This window comes from Xiphophorus maculatus, chromosome 20 (genome assembly GCF_002775205.1).
Source record: "Xiphophorus maculatus strain JP 163 A chromosome 20, X_maculatus-5.0-male, whole genome shotgun sequence".
Classification (NCBI taxonomy): domain Eukaryota; kingdom Metazoa; phylum Chordata; class Actinopteri; order Cyprinodontiformes; family Poeciliidae; genus Xiphophorus; species Xiphophorus maculatus.
Window position 1 is genome coordinate 10,242,062 of NC_036462.1, and position 21,348 is coordinate 10,263,409.

A 21,348-nucleotide genomic window follows, 5' to 3' on the forward strand; every position below is an offset into this window, starting at 1 on the left:
TGCAGGACAATGAGGCATGTGGGGCAGCAACACGCTCCCATTATTGCTCGAGGGACAATGGTTAGATTTCAGAGGGAGCAGGTGGAACACACTCAAAGAGCTCTGTCTGAATGTGGGAAAGTGGCGACCCTGCAGAGGGAGCAGAGGGGCTCCCTGATGCTGAGATCAATACCTCTGACTGAGCACGCGCTGATGAGCCCATCATGCATGGACGAATAATGCTTTTAATGTAGTACACACTTTAAATGTAAGAAAAAGTAAAAATATAAATAAATGAGTTGTAATGTTTTTTAGCAAAATATATATTTGTTATGAATTACATTCATAACAAATAAATTAAAAATTGAAAATTTTAGCTGATTGTAAACCTGAAACTGTACTGTCAAATATCCAAATAGTTAAACAAATTATTTGATCAGAAACAACAATGTCATTTTGAGAAAAGAAAGTGAGTCTTAAACAGTACTTTGAAACATAACTTTCATAGTTTATTAATTTCTGAATAGGAAATATTTTTTTATCTAATTAATATATAGAATTTAAAATCTATTAATATCATTAGGATTTTTTTGACCAAAATGTAATTTCATTAGAATTAGATTCAAAAGTTTGTTCACATAGATGCTACCATCCAGATACAGGCAATTTTTTTGACACGTGCCTAGCAGGCTGTGTGAAAGGCAGGTTGATGTGAGATTCCTTCACTGACTGCCTGTTGTGTGCAGCACAAAAGGATTTCTTAAGGCAGATGCTAGCTGTGTGTTGCTATAACAACAAAATGTTACATCACCAACCATCTGCAGGGAAAGAACTGTATTGATCGGCTTTAGAAGTGTGTAAAATATGAATTACTTTTGAAAACTCTTAATTAATTAATTGCCATTTAAAATGGCAAAAAAAAAATGAAACTGGAAAACTTTTAACTGATATATTTGACAGATTAGTGGAAAAAAGAGCATTTGCCAATTATACCTTGTATTTTTGTTCAGCTTTTAAAAACATTTTTACAATTTTACATTTGCTGGATAATTAATATGCCCAGATCTTCATCACTACCTGTATTGTAGCATATTAAGAAAACATATTTTACTGTCTAAATTTGTTTATCAGATCTATATTAACATATTTTACATGGCGAAAATGTTAAAGGCTGGTAGCATTAATTGTGACAGTAAGAGTGGAACAACATCACTTGCGTAAGGGACACGTTCCCATTTAACTTCCGTCTCTTCAGGCCAAAGGTCAGGGTCTATTGTCCCTGAGGGGCTATGTGAGTAGGTTTATTCTGGTTTCCCACACTATGTCCTTTCACTACTTCCACTACGTGTGCCCATCTGAGACATGTCATTATTAACCTCCCGCCATCAAAAATGTTAGTGATGTTGCTATTTTAGTTTATACAGAACATGCATTTCTGTACATGCCCCAGATTTGTAAGTTATTTATACATAAAGCTATTTTTGTTAATCAGATAAAATGACTGTCATGTCAAAATAAGGAACATCTATTATTTGTTGTTTGGAAGTCATTGCCACACAAAATGAATGGATATCACAACTATCCAAATGCATGAACTCATTTCATTTTTGGAAGGAATCACATGCAGTATTGAACTTCAATCAAAAATATAGCAAGTAAAAAAAGACCAACATCTTTTCTTATCAACCGTTGCAGTATGAGAAGTAAAAATAACCTTGAGTCTGATCTTAAAATAGATCATTCAAATGTGCTCAGATAAATGTGTGAAAAGAACATTCATTTATAGTTTCTAAAAATTAAAAAAATCACAATGAAACGTTGACTACTGTTACAATAATGTTACTAATAGTAATAACGTATTAATTTTTTCTTCCTGCAGTTGCAGAACAGGGTAATTTCTTTCTTAAACTGAGAGACATTACTTTTTTCTTTTCTCTAAGGAAATATTTTGCAGAAGTATAACACTTGCCTGCAGTTTTCTACCACGGCCTCCAGAGGGCAATGTGAAATTGATGCTTGTCTTTGGTTAAGTTGTTCAGGACTGTGAAGTTCACAGAAGAGTGAGTAAACTTTATCAGACTACATCTCGTTGACATTCTTCAAATGTTTTGGTGTTACTGCTTTCTGAGCTGCAGCAACAAGCACAAAGTAATTATTAAACTTATTAAACAATGCAAAAGTCAGTTGTTGCTGCAGGTTTGAACCGTGCTTTGATCTTTGTGCTGTAGAAATCTCTGACAATAAGACATTTGAAACAGCATAACTGCAATAACAGATAGGTCTTAAGGACACAGGAGGAGACCTGACAGGAGAAAAAAAATCATAAAGCTCCTTTAATCTAGAAAAAGTGTGAAGCTACAAACAGAACAATTCAATTCAATGATTTCTACTTGAATAAGGAATCATTGGCTTTTACATACAACTTGATAATCAACCAATTCTCATGTAAAAACAACTTAACCATATGTTTTTCACAAAAAAGTGTTAAATATAAAGTCAAAAAGCAAAAAGCATTTTTACTAAAATGGATAGAATGGACTTGGTGTCCTTAGCATCAATTTATTTCAATTTTAAAACATTTTGAAAGACGATACTCAACCCTGCAGTTGTTCGGATACATACGAGCGAAGCAGCACGTGCCTTGTAGGCAGCGTGAGGAGTAGCTAGACTTTCATTTCACTCTGCTGTGGTCAAAGAGGTTTCCGAGACAGATGCTGGCTGGGTGTTGCTATAGGAACAGAGAGCTATACCACCTATCATTTGCAGGGAAAGGACCCCACTATATGGCTCAATAGGAGTAAATTAAACTTTAAATACGGCAAAGAAATCGTTTTTTCAGAATCAAAATAATTTGCTTCTGTTTATGTTAGTCATGAACTGTAAACCTGAAGAATTATTTCTGATAATCCAGTGTTATATGTAAATATTAATCAGCTTTCCATGTGAAACAATAATTTAATTACCATAAGTGTTACCAGATCTGTTTGGTGGGATACCAAACAGATCTGGTATCCCACCAAACAGATCTGGTATCCCACCAAACAGATCTGGCACTGACTCAGTCAGAAAATCTTCCTCCCTCTGGTAGATTTCTATAATTTATTGTAGCCAGATTTTCAAAGGTATAGTGTTGGACTATGAGTTCGTGTTTTATTTTATTCTCGTCTTTTAAATTAATAGTGCTACTTTTAGCCTTTGCTGCTCTTCTACAGCAGTCATTTACTCACAGTTTTCACGTCTAGGACACAACCCTGAAACCAGTCCAGTCTCTCCTAATGAAACTCTATATCAACTTTTGTGAAAAATCTGGAAGGTTATTACTTCACTAATGTGTAAAGTAAAATAAATTGGGTTAATTTTTTTTTTAAGTTTGCATCTTAAGTGTTCATGTACATTTCATGTAGTGTCTGTGGAAAATATCAGTTCCTTTAGGGCATACTTTGTTCAAACCTTTACCATAACTCTACAGGTTTTTTTTTGTTTGTTTTTTTGTGTCAAATTTACTTATTATTTTTAGATAATACAGAACAGCCATGAGTGATACTGATATTGACTGTGAAAGTGAAGCTGAGTTGGTGAGTAGTATAATTTGAAGCATCTTTTCAGGATCAAATTATTTTGATCCTGTTCCAGAGAACCTGTTTAATTACAAATACAGTTGTCAGAAAAATAACAACAAACTTTATTTTGTAGTTTTTATTTTATAATTTAACCAGTAGAAGTGGTGAGATTTCAGACAAGTCTGTTGAAACATCAAACAAATTACTTGTAGGTTTTACAAGACACAGTGTACTTAGAGAGTGAAACATCTTTATAAAAGATTATCAACTTACAGAACTCACTACCGTATTCTTTGACATTTTAGAAAACGTGTAAGAAAACAACTTTAGACCTTATAAAAAAGTAAAAGGAGGGCTTTACTTCAACTGACCTTGAAACAGATCACGATTCTTTATAATTACTGAATTTTTGAAGGAGGACATGCGGCAAAGGTCGTCGGGACTGGGAGTCGAATCCGCGACGTCCGCAGGTCTAAGGCCTCCAAATGTGGGGCATGCTAACCCCCTGCGCCACCACAGCATGCCCCAATTAATAATTAATTGGCAAACAGTATTACTTCATGCAACATGCTTCAGTGCTCTTAGTTATTTCAAAAGAAATGTACAACTTACATTGAAATACACAAATTAATAAAGAGACTCCCTAGACAGAAGCAATTCTTCTGTAGAAACAGTAGATCACATCTGTAAAATTTAAAGACATTTAGTTCAACAACCTCTAACCAATAAGGTATTTTTCATTGGTAAGAACACAATGAATCATATCAATATTATTATCACTAGTGTTAGCACAGCAACAAGAAATTGCTACTCAATTAGTAAAGTTTTATACAACATGCCTTCTTAAAATGAAAACAATGAACTATAATTTTCAAAAAAGAAACAATATACCGTAGATAAATATTTTGTCATTAGTTTTGTGAAATCACTTATTAATAATCTACTACAAAGAATTACATTCAAATTAGAAAATACAGTTTTGTATAGATTGATTATAAAAAAAAACAAACTAGAATAAATTTCTCTTTAGAAATATTCATATTCCCTCCACTCACCTTGGCAGGAAGTTGCTCACTCTCAGCTGATGTACATCTGATCCTCTCTGTCAGCCACACCTCAACATTTATTTAATATTAGGATACACCCTGATGCAAACTTGTTGCTTCTACAGAAGTCAGTTTTCTGCATCTGATTTGCATCAGTGAAACAAGAAATATATGATAGTAACAACAATGTTCTCCATGGAAAATTGGCAGATATGTAAACATGTCTGCTTTGGTTTGGCGTGAGATTCTCTGTAAAAAGGGGAGTTCTTCATCAGCAGCTCTGATGAAGCTGCTGAAGAAAAATACAACTTTCTCGTGCGCACCGTAATGTAGCCAGCTTTCTCCCATTCACTTGAATTCCTCCAGTAGTATTTTTACTGGGCCAATCAGTGAACAGAATGAAAAGTTGCAAACAATGACATCATCTTTCTCCACTGGTTTAGATTGTAGCCCTAGATTTAGCAATGGCAATGTGAACAAAGCCACTTTCAGTCTGTGTACAAATCAATTTTAGATAATTGTATTGTTAACTATTTATTTACTGATGCTAGTGTTAGTACAGGTACAAAATGTCACCATCTGGCAGAAATACGCAAGCCTGGAAATCTGTCACCTAATAAAAGAAAATAAAACATTTCCAGGGTTTGATTTCCGGCCCAGGGTCTCTCTCCATGGAGTTTGCAGTCTTGTGTGGTTTCCTCCCACAGTCCAAAAACATGACTGTTAGGTTAATTGGTCTTTCTAAATGCTCCCTAGGTGTGTGTGTGTGTGTGGGCGTGTGTGTGCGTGGGTGTTTGTCCTGTCTGTCTCTGTGTTGCCCTGCGACAGACTGGCAACCTGTCCAGGGTGAACCCCACCTATCACCCGAAAAGTTAGCTGGAGATAGGCACCAGCACCCCTCATGACCCCACTAGGGAAATCTCAATTAAATCTGTGTTCTCCAAAAACGTTACTCATAAATATGCTCATTTCCATGGACTTATTCAATTTGTAGTCCACCTGTATGTATGTCCAGATAAAGTGTTTCACACAACTGGAGGAAAAGCACAAAGTATCAAGTTCTACAGACAAGATGCTTGGTGTTGCACAATCTGCAGCTCAGCATCAGGAAGAGGAAGCAGCTCAGTGTAAGAGACTAAAGGGAGGAGAAAACACCTTCTTAAGGATCAAGAGAAGATGAGCTGGCCACATCACACAAACATCAACAAAACACAAAGGCAGAAGCTGTTTTGCTTCAGCAGCTATTATATTTTGTCATTGATTCAAAGCTGCTGACCAGAAGCTGGTGCATCATTCAGTGTTGCAACACGCTGCATCATAGCCTGTGCCACTTCCACGCCTATGAAATTAATATTTCCACTTCCAATGACTGGTAAAACTGTTTTTATTCAGCCACTGTTTTATGTGTTGAAATTAATTGTTTCTTTTCACATTAAATTATGAACACTGTTGACAGTGATGTAGTTAAAGATGCAGTTTATTATTATAATAGCTAAATCGTTGAGTCTGTCTATAAAGTCAATATATTTAAATGTGTTGAGCAGTTAGCAGCTGCTTGGTTGCCTGTCAGGCTGACTTGTCTCTCTAAGTTCTCCTTAGGTGTGAGTGTGTGTGTGCATAGTTGTTTATCCTGTCTGTCTCTGTGTTGCCCTGAGACAGACTGGTGACCTGTCCACGGTGAACCCCACCTCTCGCCCATTGACCGCTGGAGATAGGGACCAGCACCCCTCATGACGCCAACAGGGATAAACATGTAAGATCATCAAAGGATGGATGTTAAAATGTGAGCAAAAAGTAATAACTCTGAAACAGGAAGAACAGAGGAGTGAATGGCAGCCTTTATTCATGCAACCCCTTCTGCAAAACACAAAGTATTTGCATCTCTTGATACAATAACAAAACAAAAAGAATAAGACACAGTGCCACATGTCTTATTCTTTTCTGGGAGCTGATGGAAATAAGATGCAAAGGTTTGTATTTGACTGATGCATCTAAAAGTATTTCTATCAGGGAATATATCATAAGCATCAGCTTGCAGCAAGGACCATCTGCTGAGTTTAGAGTGGGTATTACATAAACTGAGTTATTTTTTGTTTTGATGAAGGAGGATGCAGGATCCAGCGACAGTCACCTGTGTTAAGAGCAAATATTCTAACCCTTAAAATTTTTCTTAACTGAAAACAGTGTGAAGTCTTTTATTTGGTAAGCGGCTCACATCATTCACATCTAAGCTGGCACTGTTCATATACAATATTTAAATATTCCAGTAAAACAACCCAGCATCTTTAGTTTCACTGTGAGCTTATTCCAGCCTCACTTTGGGTTAATCAGGTTCTTGCTTGAAATGTACCACCTGTATTGATGCAGAGGAAGTAACAGACCCGCCTCTCCTTAAGAGGCGAGCCTATGTGGAGGAAAGATTTTTGAAACCTATTAGTATGACTTTACGATATTTTCATGAGCTGAAACCTGTAAGTGAGACAAACAGATTGGGATCCTTGATGCAACCGTCTGGGCTCTGATTTCTGATGTTAAGATCGCTGCTGCATGTCCTCTCCCTCTATCTTTGCCCATTTGTTCTTTGCTTCCTGTCAAAAACAACAACAACAACAAAAAACTAGTATGTACAACCACCGGCCACTTTATTAGGTACACCTTGCCAGTACTGGGTTGAACCCCCTTTTTCCTTCCACGAAGGATTTTGCCTTAATCCTTTGTGGTGTAGATCCAACAAGGTCCTGGAAACATTTCTCACAGAGCCTGGTCCTTGTGGACATGATAGCATCACGCTGTTGCTGCAGCTCTGTTGGCTGCACATCCATGATGCAAAACTCGCGGTCCACCACATTTGTCCCATTATAATTCCTCCCAAAGTAAATCTTCCCAAATGTCCCATATTAAATCCTACCAAATGTCCCATATTAAATCCTCCCAAATGAATTAATATGGGACATTTGGGAGGAACTATAATGGGACATTTGGGAAATTCCTCCCAAATGTCCCATTATAATTCCTCCCAAATGTCCCTAATTAATTTTTCCAATATGTCGCATATTATTTCTTCCCAAATGTCCCATTATAATTTTTCAAAAATGTCCCATTATAATTCCTCCCAAATGTCCCGTATTAATTCCTCCCAAATGTCCCATTATGATTCCTCCGAAATGTCCCAAATTAAATCCTCCCAAATGTCCCATTATAATTCCTCCCAAAGGAATTAATATGGGACATTTGGGAGGAATTCTAATGGGAAATTTGGGAAATATCCTCCCAAATGTCCCATATTAATTTCTCCCAAATGTCCCATTATGATTCCTCCCAAATGCCCCAAATTAAATCCTCCCAAATGTCCCATATTATTTCTTCCCAAATGTCCCAATATAATTCCTCCCAAAGGAATTAATATGGGACATTTGGGAGGAATTATAATGGGAAATTTGGGGAAAATCCTCCCAAATGTCCCATATTAATTTCTCCCAAATGTCGCATATTATTTCTTCCCAAATGTCCCAATATAATTCCTCCCAAAGGAATTAATATGGGACATTTGGGAGGAATTATAATGGGAAATTTGGAAAAAATCCTCCCAAATGTCCTATATTAATTTCTCCCAAATGTCGCATATTATTTCTTCCCAAATGTCCCATTATAATTCCTCCCAAATGTTGCATATTATTTCTTCCCAAATGTCCCACTAGAATTCCTCAAAAATGTCCCATTATAATTCCTCCCAAATGTCCCATATTAAATCCTCCCAATTGTCACTCCGCGATGACCGAGCAGTTGTCAGTTTGCCACCTTTGCGTTCCAAGCCCTTTCACAATAAAAGCATAGACTGTCATGTCAACAAATACTCCTTATTTACATGAGGAAACACAAAATACTAGTAAGGTCATTTACAGATTGCATTGCAAGACCAGCTAATGTGGTTCTTCCAGGTTAGCTGCGTTTTGTCGCCCTCTCCTGGTCATTGTTGAGTAAATGAGTTTTTTTCCCCCCTGTTGTGTTATTAAACATGTACAGTAAAATTATAGCAAAAAGTTAAAGATAATTATGAAATTAACTTAAAGTTGTTGAACTAGATAAAAGTGGATCATTCAACACATTTCTCTGGCACTTCACAGGATGGTCATTTGAAACTCAGCAGACAAAAGATGAGGCTCAATTTGAAAGTGCTGAACTATTGAACTTGATGTTCTACAAATCCTGTTATAACGTTGTAAAAGTGCAGGTCATATCTTCCATTTTCATTGAATTGCATTTAAATAATTATTGAATTACACAAGATGTCTCAAAGCCACGTTATTTCACTGAACAGTGTGTGTTTACTAATGATAATATGTCAGATCTTAAACGGATGTTTGTGTGAATCCTGAATCTGCTCCAAATGTTGCTACGTTTTAAAGTTTCTTCTCCAAACTTATTGTTTTCTCACTGGCTGATCATTTTCAACTTTTTCATTCAGGCCCCATCCTTTCTCTGTTACATCTGATATATATTTTGTTCCCCTTTTATTCAGACTTAAAAACTTTACTGAGCTGGTTATCTGCATCAGTGTTTGGGTGTAACAATACTGTTCAGAACTATTTGATGACAATCAGTTGTTTGTTTCACTTTTTCCTTTATTCAGAGCTTACAACGTCACAAAGTTCCAAAAAGGCAAAATAAATGTCTTCAAAATCCCTAAATCAGTGTCCGGGCGTTATATCAGTGTTTTCAGACCAGGTGACACTGACTTCAGGAAGTGATGACTACAGCGTTTCTCCACTAAGCCTTTCGACAGTTCTGAGGAGGATTGGATGTGCTGACCATGTGTGCAGTTCCACCAGTGGTTTGCTAATTGCTGTTGGCTAGTCTTTTGGAGCTGGGTGAGGTTCCTCATCATATAAAGACCTTAATTACTTTATAGCTGTGGAATTACCCAAAATAATTTGAGGGGTTTTGTCCAAGACATCTCCCACCTTCAACATTTGCCGGTTGTTAGGTGTTAATGTTAGTTTCTGATCATTAAAAAATTGTTTAAAACCAGAAAAGAAACTACTGGAAATTTTCTAATTGAGAATGTTTCAAGTAACCACAATTACAAATGCAGTCAGATCAAGGTTTGGTTAAAGTTTCATCTTATTTTAATGTAGAAAATAAGATTTCAGTTTCAATTAACTACTTAAGGATAAAATAACCTAATTGAATCAATCAGTCAAGTTTATTTGTATAGCACATTTCAGCAGTTCAAAGAGCTTTACGTCATACAAAAACACAATAAATTATTTCTCAATAAATATACCGTACATCATTAAAATAAGCTAATCCAGTAATATTTGACCAATGTGATCTTCTATTAGCTTTAGTCAGCCTAGTGGAGAGTCAGTAGACGTCTACCAAGGCCTCCATAGAACTTTAGGATCTGGATCTTCATCTTTACTGTGAACTGAGGAGCTCAGAGAAACTTCAGCCTCATTGGCATCAAAACTAGCCTTGGGGTTTTTAAGTCGGTTCAGCTGTTTTTTCTGTTGCTGGTTCTGCTGCAGCAGCTTGGTCAGGAAGCAAACTGTCATCTCCAGGATGTCTGCTTTCTCCAGCTTTGACTCTGGCTGCTGTTTGAGGAACTCTGGACCCAGGAGAGAGTTGAGCTGCTCGATGCTGCTGTTGATTCGCTCTCTTCGTAATTTTTCCACCAGAGGCTTTCTGAGCTGTAGAACCAAGAGAAAAATCATTAGTAAACCTATCCTGGAATATGCTTTTGTTATTAACACAAAAAAGTCCAAATAGTAAAGAACTTTAAAAGAATCAGTCCTACATTGTGGCTCAGAGTCAGATGCTCCTTAGAGTTGGTCATGGTGGCAGTGGTTGTAGTTGCCATAGTTGGATCTCTGTGCTGTGTGTTCTCTATAGAGAGAATCTGATCACTACTTCCTTCATCCCTCCTATTTATAGTCCCACATCTCCATATAAATGTGTGGGTTTTGGTCGGGATGAATTTTCTCACAGTCTGAACCAATCAGACGGCACTGGGTGACAACAGCAGCACGCTTCCATTCATTTATTGAGGATAATTGTTGGGTCTCAAGGGAGCAGATGGAGACCTGAAGGGAGACACAGAAAAACATATGAAGCTCTTTAACTGGGAAAGTGATGAAGCTCCACATAAAGGACATTTAATTTTTATGCCCAATATTTTTGTCATCTAGATATAATGGGAGAGAGAACAATCTGTTTCCATGGAAGAAAAAGATAATTATATTAGTCATTCATAAATCTCTTTGATGTTGCATTGCATATACAAAAAAACAAACATAAGACAATAGCTCTGTGGTATTACTTGTACTGTCAATGTATTTTTTGTCAGAAAAAGCATTGAAAAACTGCAAACGAAGGTGCAGATATCCAGATGCAGACAGCACGTGGCTTAGAGGCTGCATGAGGAGAAGATCGATGGGAGGTTCCCACACTTCCTCCCCGTGCTGTGGTCAGTGGAGCATAAAGGGATTTCTGAAACAGATGCTGGCTATGTGTTGCTATAGAAACGGTGTTACATCACCAACCATCTGGAGGGAAATTACCCCATTGCCTGGCTATAGGAATGTGTCTAATTTAAAATTCTATGAAAAAATATAGCTTTGGTTTGCTCTGTCATATTCATTGATTGCAACAATTCAGAATCACTGATTATTATCAATTCAATCAATTATCAATTAGTGATTTCCAGATAGACAATTGTGGCTGGCTGGGTAGTCACTTCTGCTGCAGTTTGAATGGTTCTCATTCACCTCCAGAGTATTTTCTTATGTCTTTTTGATAAACAGAAAGATAAACTTCCCTCTCTAGAAGGAAAATATGAACCGTGGCATTAACAGCATGATATGGACATTGGAGTCTGAGACTATTTCTGGGGGCAGAAAATAGGGGAGCGTATTTAATTTCCCTCACAAACTCTGTTGTTATTTAAATTGAATATTGGCATTTAGGAATAAAATGTAATCAATGTCAGTTCTGTGGAAAGGATGACTTCCAATTTGTATGTGTAACTTTTTCCTCATTTCAAAATGAGGAAAGCTTTTAAAAAGCTTTTACTATTGCTCTGTATAAGAAGAAAACAACCATGAATGAAACATTATAATTGCAATAACAGTTACATGTGTTTAAATTTGGGCATCAACATGTGACACAAATTGTCTAAAAATGAAAGTTGGGGAACCTTCAGTAATTACACTGTGGGAATCAAATTAATTATTTGAATGTAATCTGATTATCTGCAGTATTCAAATTACATTCTGGGTTAGGTTATCAGTACTATTCACAAAAAAGCATTTATTTTTCAAATGTTGCTTGTTATGGTTGTTGTAATTAGAGATGGCATAAGCAGTTATGGTAACAGAAAAAACTAAGCTGTTTTGACCTGAGATTGACATGATTTCAGGAATACATTTCTAAAAATCCTCCCTTCAGGCTAAAATATGATTTAACTCTCCCTCAGTAGTTTTCTTGAGTGAGATTATTCTGATTCTCACATTCAGTCCATGCATTGATTTTACTGGGGAAAGAATACAAATGTTTCTCATCGTGTATTTAACATCCTTCATCAAAATTGGAATCTGAGTTTATGAGAACATGTTTCTAATTACTCACAATGCACCAAATGGTTGTTTTTCTTATGTAACTAAACATATAGTAATAAAAATGATTAAATATAGAAAAGTAACCATAATGTATACATAAAGTTGTCAGAAATACAACAGAAACACCATTATTGAGGATTTGGTTGTGTTTATTACCTCAAACACTTGAAGTTGTGAAACTCCATACAAATCTGATGAAACATCAAACATCAACTTGTAGATTTCTACAAGACAGTGTACTCAGAGAGAGTCAAGGAACAACATCTTTATAAAAGATAAACAACTTGAAGAACTCACTGTTCTTTGAAATTTTGCAAACGTGTAAAACAAAGCTCTACACTTTAAAAAGAGAAGATAGACATCTTTTTTTCTGACCTAAACCGATCACATCAGTTTTAAAGCCACTATTTGATGAAGCAAATATTATCAGAACAAAACTGTTCAACATAAAACACAGTTAAAAAATAAACCGATCTTAAAATAGATCATGTTGCTGTAATCCCACAAAGTGATAACAAAATGTTCAGAAGAATAACATTTTTGATATCTGATCGAATATGATCATAGTGTCCACTCTATCAACCACAGAAAAGAAAGTACAATTCATAAAATTGCGTTATCATTATACTTTTAAGAAGTAAAGTATTGGCATTAGGAGTTTAGAAAATATCTGTTTGGCGTAATCAAAGAGATTAAAAGCCAAAATAGGAAACTCGTCCTTCAAAGGAACTTTTCATCGCAGCAATAAGCAGAAATCAAACTACAACAGGTATTACCTTAGTATTATAGTCAAATAACATTGGCAACAAGAATTAGTTCATGCAATGTGCACCAAAACTCTTCATGTTATTTCCTAAGAATATTACATCTTGCACTGAAAGAAAATGAATCACGAGGCTTCATATATAGAAGCAATTTTTCTTCACAAACAGAAGATCAAGTTCTTAAAATTTCACAATTTAGTTCAGTAATCTTGACCAATATGGTATTGTTACTGTACAGAACATGATAAATGTTATCAGTATTATTATTTACCCTAAGGTACAGTAAAAACAGATTGCAATTCAATCTATGAAATTTCATACAACATGCATAAGATTATTTTCCTTCTCAACACAATAGATGCTGAAGCAATTTCTGCTGGAAATATAATTTAAAAAATGCAACAAAATGTACATACATTATAAAAACTCTGTTTAAACAGAATTTTAAAAAATCCTCTCTGTTTCTAAGAATAATCATATTTGACCAATGTGATGTAGTAGCATCTACATTCAGTAGGTTTCTACCAAGGCCTCCACAGAACTTCACAATCGGGATCCTCGTCTGTGATGCTCTGAACTGTGGAGCTCAGAGAGATTTCAGCCTTGGTCAGGTTGTCATCAAAACAAGCCTTAGTGCTTTTAAGACGGTTCAGCTGTCGTCTCTGTTGCTGATTCTGCTGCAGCAGCTGGGTCAGGAAGCAAACTGTCATCTCCAGGATCTCTGCTTTCTCCAGCTTGGAGTCTGGTTGCTGTTTGAGGAACTCTGGACCCAGGAGAGACTTGAGCTGCTCGATGCTGCTGTTGATTCGCTCTCTGCGTAACTTTTCCACCAGAGGCTTTCTGAGCTGTAGAAAGAATAGAGAAGTCATTACTAAACCTATCATGGAATGAAATGTTGCTGTTAGTAGAAAAAGCTTAAATATTAACAGGTTTTCTGATAATCTAACTTACCTTGTGGTTCAGAGCCAGATGCTCCTGAGAGTTGGTCATCGCTGCAGTGATTGTAGGTGCCATTATTTGGTGTTGATGCTGTGGAGGTCTCTGAAGAGAGAATCTGATCTCTGCTGGCTGCCGGCTCCTATTTATAGTCCCAGATCTCCATATCAATGTGTGGGTCTCTCTCTGGTTGAGCTTTCCCACAGTCTGAGCCAATCAGATCTTCTAGACAAACAATGGGCATGTGGGGCACTAACATGCTGTCGTTAATGCCTGCAGGGATAATTGTTAGATTTGAGAAAGAGCAGGTGGAGCAGACTCACAGCACTTTGTGTCAATGTGGGAAAGTAGTGACCCTGGAAGCTGATATGCTCCCTAAGGTGGAGATCAATGGAGTTAGAATAACAGCACACTTTTAAATTTAACATTTCCAAACTGAAACAAAACAGCTTTCAGATTCAGAGAAAATAAACATTGATTGGTTAAAACTAAAAATAATATATAAAGTAACAAAAGTTTCTTTTTCTTTATTCTAAAATCATTAACGTTTTTAGTTTTATAGCAGAATTACATGGAAAGGAGGAATCCTATGAAGTGTCATTAATAATTTAGCATGGTAGAAATCATTAAAGATACAATTCATGTCAATTAACATGCTGAGGTCCAGATGCAGCTGAGTTTTGGCACGTGCCCTTTTTGAGCAGCAGCGTAATTATTAACCGACACGTGCCTTGTAGCCAGTGTGAGTAGCATGTTGAGCTGAGTTTCCCACACTGAGTGTCTGCTGTGATTAGAGAACCACAAAAGGCACGTCTGTGACAGGTGGTCTTAGACACAGAGCATTACATCACCAACCATCTGGAGGGAGAAGCACCCATTGATGGCTTTGACAATTTAGATAGGCCAAATTCAAGTAAGAACTATGTACTAGCCTGTACAAAAATTTTTTTTGTTAAATTTTAGCACTGTAATTATCTCAAATTGTTACCCCATGATCAAAATTGTAAACACTCTCATAAAATGAAGTCTGGTTCCACTTCTAAACAATGGAACAGTCTTTGGGGACACAATGTCTTGAAGTGTGTCAAATCCCTCAGGAGAACTAGTAATTTGCTACAAGTGTATCTCATTCACCTACATTATTAGTATCCAGAGTTAGTTGTATTACTTTGCAACATTTTCCATAGCATTTTATTGTTGTGATCTGTTGTAATATGTAGATGGGTTGATTTATTACAATTTTTTTTTTACATATTTATGAAATTTTACCTGAATGTAAGTAGCCATAGAAACTTGTCCCACTTTTTTTAAATTGTAAAGATGAGGATAACGTAAACAGAATAACTGGAGATTTTCACAAGTGTTTGAATTCAGGTTGGTTAATGGACATAAAATGTGATTTCACATTCTTTTTCCTTAAAGAAAAGGAAATTTGGAAAGAAAAAGCATATTTTGTCCAAATATATGTATATGTATTTAAATATATGAAAATATTTTTTATTTATATTGTCAATAACAATATAAAATGTACTTCTTTGTAGAATCAATTTAAATATAAACAATTGTATAATAAATGTGCTTACATAAAATCGATCATAAGTTCTAAGTAAATCAGAGTTTAATAACGGTTCATTCTAAAGATGCTAGAGAATTTAAGTGGGCAGTGATATGCAACTTTCTTTAAATATCAACAATGAAGGATGTAGTGCCATCTAGAGGTACACAAAACAAATTGTAAATAACTGAATTAGCTACACCTTTCCACTAAACTGTAGTGGCCACAAAAAACAGTGGAAGCACCAAGAAGATTGTAATGAAGTTTGAAAATCTTTTCTTTGACACCCTTTTATTCATTTTATTTTTCTTTTGTTTGCTATATTGTTTAAGCTATGTCTTCTACTCTGATGGAGGAATATTGTACATAGAAAAATGTAAAAGTGTCAAAGCCACCGTTTCAAAAATATTTCCCTCTACGTTATCCTCTTTCAGGTCAGTAATTATAAACTACAAAGTTGTTCTGTAAACTTGTAAATCAGTTTTGTGTTGCATTTTTTCTTCTCATATCATTAATGACCCCATTTGTTAGTCTCAATGGTGACGAAGTGCTGTGAAGAATCATGATTTCAACAAGTACCTCTCAAACAGGGGATTGAGAGGTTATTTTTATGAGTACACTATTGTTTTTACTTTAGGTTTCTCCTTTGGCGTCTGGTCTTAATATTGCTTCGGTATTAAAAATCCAATATTCATAAAATGTTTAATGGTGAACTGTCTTTTGTTTGAATATATTTCTGTTGTTAAAATCAATTTGTGCCATTAAGCCAGAACTTAACATATATGTGGAAGTGGTAAGATTCCTGTGAATGAATACATTAAAGAAACTGAATTGGCAAAAATATATATTTGGGAGAAACAAACCTACAGAAATATTAACTTTGTAAAAAAGTAACAGATTTATCTAAGTGAGGCTGAAAACAACTTGTGTATCTGGAGCTGGGCTCCTTTGTAATCTGTCTCCCTTCAGGTCAAAGGTCGGGATCTATTGTCCCACAGCGACTCTGTGAGTGAGCCTTTTCTGTTTTCCCACACTCCGTCCTATGATGAGAGGAACAATAGAAGTGTGCCTCATTATGCAAAGCATAAGGCAATCATGACCTCTTTAAGGAGGGCCATTGTTATTCAGTATTTCACTTTCAAACATCTAAAAGTGAAGGTTCTGCACAAAGACATAAAAATCTTTCACAGTTTTGATTTTTTTCAATTGCAAGAACAAAATGGCATTAAAATTGTTACAAATCAGAGCAGAATCTCCTCAGTATGTGCTCTGTGTGCCGCTAAATAGGCGGTTGCCTCTGTCAAACAAACATAATGAAATTTGTGCTTACTAAGAGAAACTTGTACATAAAACATGTACCTTTATTAACTACAATAGATTCTATGATCCTACTTTAATTTGGTTAATAAAATATTTTTGAAATTAATGGTTATTTTAGATATTTTACTTATTGTCATACTTTTTGAATTGTAATTAGTATTTTTCTTCCATATCAAATGTTTAAACAAATTTAAGAAGGAAGGGGCTGCTTTTCGACATGTGCCAAATCCCTTTGGAGATTGGTCAACTGCTGGTGAGGTTGATTATGTTAATTACGTAAAACTCCTATTCAGGGCTTTTTCATTCACTGCTGATTAAATGAAATCCGCTCATCCACCTAAATCTAAATGTACCCTCTTTCCGTATTTCTTTAAAACATTTAAAGTTGTTCAAATTTAAAATTTCTTAAGACATTAGGTCTAAAAGAAAATCATTCCTATCTCAATTGAAATCAACATTTGACAACATAACTGTTATTAAATTTTCACTAAATGTTTTGCTGTGTAATGAGTTTTGTAGGTCACTAAAACTGAATAAGCAAACTGAATCATCATCAAAGATGCATACTGTTATATAAGATTTAGCTTTCAAAGATTTATCTTTTAGCTTTAAAAACCTTTAAAAGGTGAAAAGGCTTCAGTACTGAAGTTTGTATTAGGCAAGTAAAATTAAAGTAACAAATGCTAACAATTCAATAATACAAAAAATATTTAGACAACATTGAAGCAATAAAATCACAAAATAAGGCAAGATTTCACTACATTCATGTTAAAAATAATTTTCTCTTTAAAGAAGGAGCTATTTTTAGTGTGCAAAGGTGCAAAATGAGTTAAGAATAAAAAAGCAGAAATCAACTGGATTACTAAAACATGAAAGCACGCATTCTGATGTAGGCCTTTTACAGTTAGTGCTCAGTCTCTCAGTTAACCTGTTTCTCCTCAGGTCAAAGGTCCAGATCTATTGCCCTACAATGACTTTTATCTGGTTTCCCACTCTATTGTTCTGTAGGAACAATAGAAGTGTGCATCATTAAGCACATTAGGTACACTGTCATGACTCTTTTTAATGGGGGGACACGTCAACACATTTTTTTTTTATTTCTAGCATTGGCATTTAAATCAACACATAAAACAATGCTGTGACAATTTGTAGTTTAGTTTTGCTGAGTCTTTTTGAGACTTTTTATACAGAAGTAACTGAATATATAGTTGAAACCAGATGTTGACATAGATTGTATAAAACATTCTTTTTCCTCGTTGTGTGAGTAGATGCTCAACCTACATAAGTAGAGTTGTGAAGCCTAAGTCATTGATTATCAATTTATGATTATTGCCTGGTATAAATTTATAAATTTTTCTTATTTGTTACTTAAAAACCCAAAGTTAGTAAAAAAAGTGCAATGATGTGATTTTAGTTTCAGCTCAGTTGTTTATTAAAGGCACAATGAGACAGAAAGTACAGAAGTTCCTGCAGGAAGTGATGACACATCACAACAACTTGTCGATTTCAACAAGAAAAAGTCTAAAGATAAGAGAAACATCTTTTTTAAAGACAAATGACAATACAGTATTTTCAAATACAACTCATATTATTGATTAAATGTTTAACAAAGTTAAAAAATAGACTGACCTTACAACAGATCACATAATGACTAAGCCTAACTTAAATGTGAGACGAACACACCAAAGCATTTACAAAGTAACATTAGAAATGAACTATTGTCACAGATCCTTCAGTAAATTTTCAAGCATCAGTTGAAAAAATCACTCAAAAACCAACATTGAGCTTTCACTGGGAGGGAGTTGTAACTTATTAGGTGATATACAAAGACATAAAAGTTGCACAGAAGGTAATTCTGCTAACTCAGAAAAAGTTCAAAGAAATTTGTCCTACAAAAAAGAAGACAATTTCATTTTTGACCATTATGATCAGTACTAAACAATTTGTAGTAAATCACAGAATTACAGAGAAATCCCAATTGCAAAGACAATTTGATTTGCAATACATTTCTTTTGTTAAAAGAAAACACTACGTTGTTTCCACAGGAAATGTGATAATATGCATCATAAAAGCACAAGTAAATTAAATGCTTATTTTCATTCAATAGAAGCAGTCCAAAGAAACACATGTCAGTACATGTTCTGTCTACCAGTCTGGTATACTTTTTCAGGCAATAACCTCAGGCTGTCGATGTCTACCATGGCCTCCAGGGGGTGCTGGTGGTTGGACTCTTGACTTTATTGATACTTGTCTGGACTGTGTAGTTCACAGAAGAGAATTTTGCCTCTTTCAGGTTCTTCTCAGAGGAAGTCTGCAGCTTGCTGAAGTTGTTCAACAGTTTCTTCTGGGACTGCGTCTTAAGTTCGTCTTTGGAGAGGAAGTTTGTCACCTCTTGGACACATCTGGCATAGCCTAACTCAACAGCTCCTGTGTCTAGAGCTGGATGCTGCTGCTGCTGCTTCTGCAGTTGTCTCAGGAAGAAAACGGTCATCTCCAAGATGTCTGCTTTCTCCAGCTTAGACTCTGGCTGCTGTTTGAGAAACTCTGGAGCCAAGAGAGACTTGAGTTGCTCGATGCTGTTGTTGATTCGCTCTCTGCGTAGTTTCTCTACCAGAGGCTTTCTGAGCTGCAGAAACAAGAACAATGCAGTTATTAAACTCATTCTGCAGTGTGGCATTGGTATCAACATTTACAAAGTCCCACAGATGATAATTATGCTTCTTTGAACTTCATATTTACCTTGTGGTTCAGAGTCAGATGCTCCTGAGAGTTGGTCCTTGCTGGGCTGATTGTGGGAGCCATATCTGGATCTCTGTTCTGTGGAGGTCTCTGTAGAGAGAATCTGATCTCTGATGGCTTCGTCCCTCCTATTTATAGTCCCACATCTCCATCTGAATGTGTGGGTCCTGGATTTGAAGAAGTTTCCCACAGTCTGAACCAATAATGACACAGGCCAAGAAAGAATAGAAGTCTGCCCTGCCACATGCTCAGTGCTCATGTTAGTGGGGGACAATAGTTTGATCTCAGGGGAACAGGTGGAGGAGTGGTGGGAGATGGAGGGAAAGAGACACTGAGCTCTGTATGAATCTGGGAAAGAGGTGATTTCTCATGGAGATCAGATCTACTGCTTGATTCTGAGATCAGTTACATTGCACCAATTATCCTTTCTAACAAGTAAAACATATTTAGTAGTTTGTTTTATTTCTTGATATAGAACATTTGTCTTATGTCATAATTGCAGCTGTTTAAAATGGCGTTTTACTTTTCATGGTTTCTATGTGAGGCTGTACATTGCATTTGTTTTACAAAGTTCCACATTATTTAGAATTTACTTTAAGCTGAGTCAAAATTTGCAGCAGCTGCACCCATCAATAGACTTGCCCACATTCTTATGGTTCGTGGTGTGAGGAGAAAGTTTCTCCCAGTTTCCCACACCCCAGTCTTTATTGGTGTGGTCAGTGTTACAAAGGCACTTTGAAAGGAGTCTTGGGTGACAGATGCTGGACGTACGCTCTAACAGAGACACGTCTCTGATGGTCACTGACCATCTGGAGGGAAACCACCTGATTGGTTGCCTATCTGAGACAAATTTTATTGACTTCTTTAAGTGCAGCTTTACTATGGAGGTGGGAAGACACAACTGAAGTCTGCCAAATTTAGTTTTTGGGGTTAAAGACACATTGGTGTGCAATTTTTAAATGTATTTTTATTGTCTGTAAGCAGATTATAATAAAGAGAACTAAATACATATATGTAATTAATATATACTGTATATACAGGGGTTGGACAATGAAACTGAAACACCTGGTTTTAGACCACAATATACGTATATAGGATTTGGTAGTTTGGTAGTTTTGAAGTTTACAGTCAAATTACTTTGGATTTGGTTTTTGTTGGATTGGGTTTGTATTTATTTAACCTAAAACCACTTTAGGTGTCTTTACATAATCATTGTGACTACTTTATAGAAACACTTGTCCTGTTATATAATTAATCAGCAAGCATTCAACCATTTTTTAAATATGATCTCTGAATCTATTGTCCTTTAGGGACTCAGTGAGTGAGCTTCTCCTGGTTTCCCACAATCTGCCCTTTCACTGCTTTAACTAAGGGAACAAAAGAAATGTGTCACCTTATCCAACACACTGGTCATTCTAAAAGTTTTGATATTCAACACCTGGAGCAGAAGATTGCTCCAACTTGAAGATCCAGCAAGTCTGTCCTACTTACTTCCTTTCTTTTTCAAATAAATGCTTATTAATTAAGAACAGTACAAATTCATGATATAGTGAGGACAGAGTTTACTAAGAGTAAAAATAGGAAATGGATTTACAAATGACATTACTAGAGAAAGGTTTTTATTTGTGTTTTTAACCAGTACTTTATTTTGGAAACAATTATACAAAAGTGTAGTTTTCATGTGAGCACATTGGTTACCATACAACTGACCAATCAGGATCACATGAGGCAGTTGATTCATCATGGCTATAAATTGGTAACATGTTGAAGACTGCTTACTAAAATTTCATGAAATTCTAGTTCACTTTACAAATGACTCAAACGCCTTAGTTA

The 21,348-nt window shown here is 35.8% G+C and overlaps 3 protein-coding genes across 3 annotated transcripts; all 3 read right to left on the reverse strand.

The window, feature by feature from the left end:
- Positions 1-9,960: 9,960 nt before the first annotated feature.
- LOC102231804 (transcription factor HES-5-like) lies at positions 9,961-10,466 on the reverse strand. The gene is made up of 2 exons (XM_005811842.2): positions 10,383-10,466; positions 9,961-10,275 (listed from the first exon to the last, which is right to left on the reverse strand). Exons 1-2 carry the CDS (start codon positions 10,443-10,445, stop codon positions 9,961-9,963), a joined length of 378 nt encoding a protein of 125 aa, XP_005811899.1. The 5' UTR covers positions 10,446-10,466.
- Positions 10,467-12,344: 1,878 nt separating this feature from the next.
- LOC102231537 (transcription factor HES-5-like) lies at positions 12,345-13,999 on the reverse strand. Its single transcript, XM_005811841.2, has 2 exons — positions 13,917-13,999; positions 12,345-13,810 (listed from the first exon to the last, which is right to left on the reverse strand). Exons 1-2 carry the CDS (start codon positions 13,977-13,979, stop codon positions 13,487-13,489), a joined length of 387 nt encoding a protein of 128 aa, XP_005811898.1. The 5' UTR covers positions 13,980-13,999; the 3' UTR covers positions 12,345-13,486.
- Positions 14,000-18,825: 4,826 nt separating this feature from the next.
- LOC102227374 (transcription factor HES-5-like) lies at positions 18,826-19,596 on the reverse strand. Its single transcript, XM_005811825.2, has 2 exons — positions 19,516-19,596; positions 18,826-19,402 (listed from the first exon to the last, which is right to left on the reverse strand). The coding sequence occupies exons 1-2, from the start codon at positions 19,576-19,578 to the stop codon at positions 18,971-18,973; spliced, it is 495 nt and encodes a 164-aa protein (XP_005811882.1). The 5' UTR covers positions 19,579-19,596; the 3' UTR covers positions 18,826-18,970.
- Between the last annotated feature and the right edge of the window lie 1,752 nt (positions 19,597-21,348).

What these genes read in the sequence shown, in the direction of transcription:
- LOC102231537 (XM_005811841.2), bottom strand. Translation starts at nt 13,979, where the DNA reads ATGGCACCTACAATCACTGCAGCGATGACCAACTCTCAGGAGCATCTG. An exon ending in ATCTGGCTCTGAACCACAAG is followed by an intron (nt 13,811 to 13,916) that starts GTAAGTTAGATT and finishes TTCTTTCTACAG; the next exon opens with CTCAGAAAGCCTCTGGTGGA.
- LOC102231804 (XM_005811842.2), bottom strand. Translation starts at nt 10,445, where the DNA reads ATGGCAACTACAACCACTGCCACCATGACCAACTCTAAGGAGCATCTG. An exon ending in ATCTGACTCTGAGCCACAAT is followed by an intron (nt 10,276 to 10,382) that starts GTAGGACTGATT and finishes TTGGTTCTACAG; the next exon opens with CTCAGAAAGCCTCTGGTGGA.
- LOC102227374 (XM_005811825.2), bottom strand. Translation starts at nt 19,578, where the DNA reads ATGGCTCCCACAATCAGCCCAGCAAGGACCAACTCTCAGGAGCATCTG. An exon ending in ATCTGACTCTGAACCACAAG is followed by an intron (nt 19,403 to 19,515) that starts GTAAATATGAAG and finishes TTGTTTCTGCAG; the next exon opens with CTCAGAAAGCCTCTGGTAGA.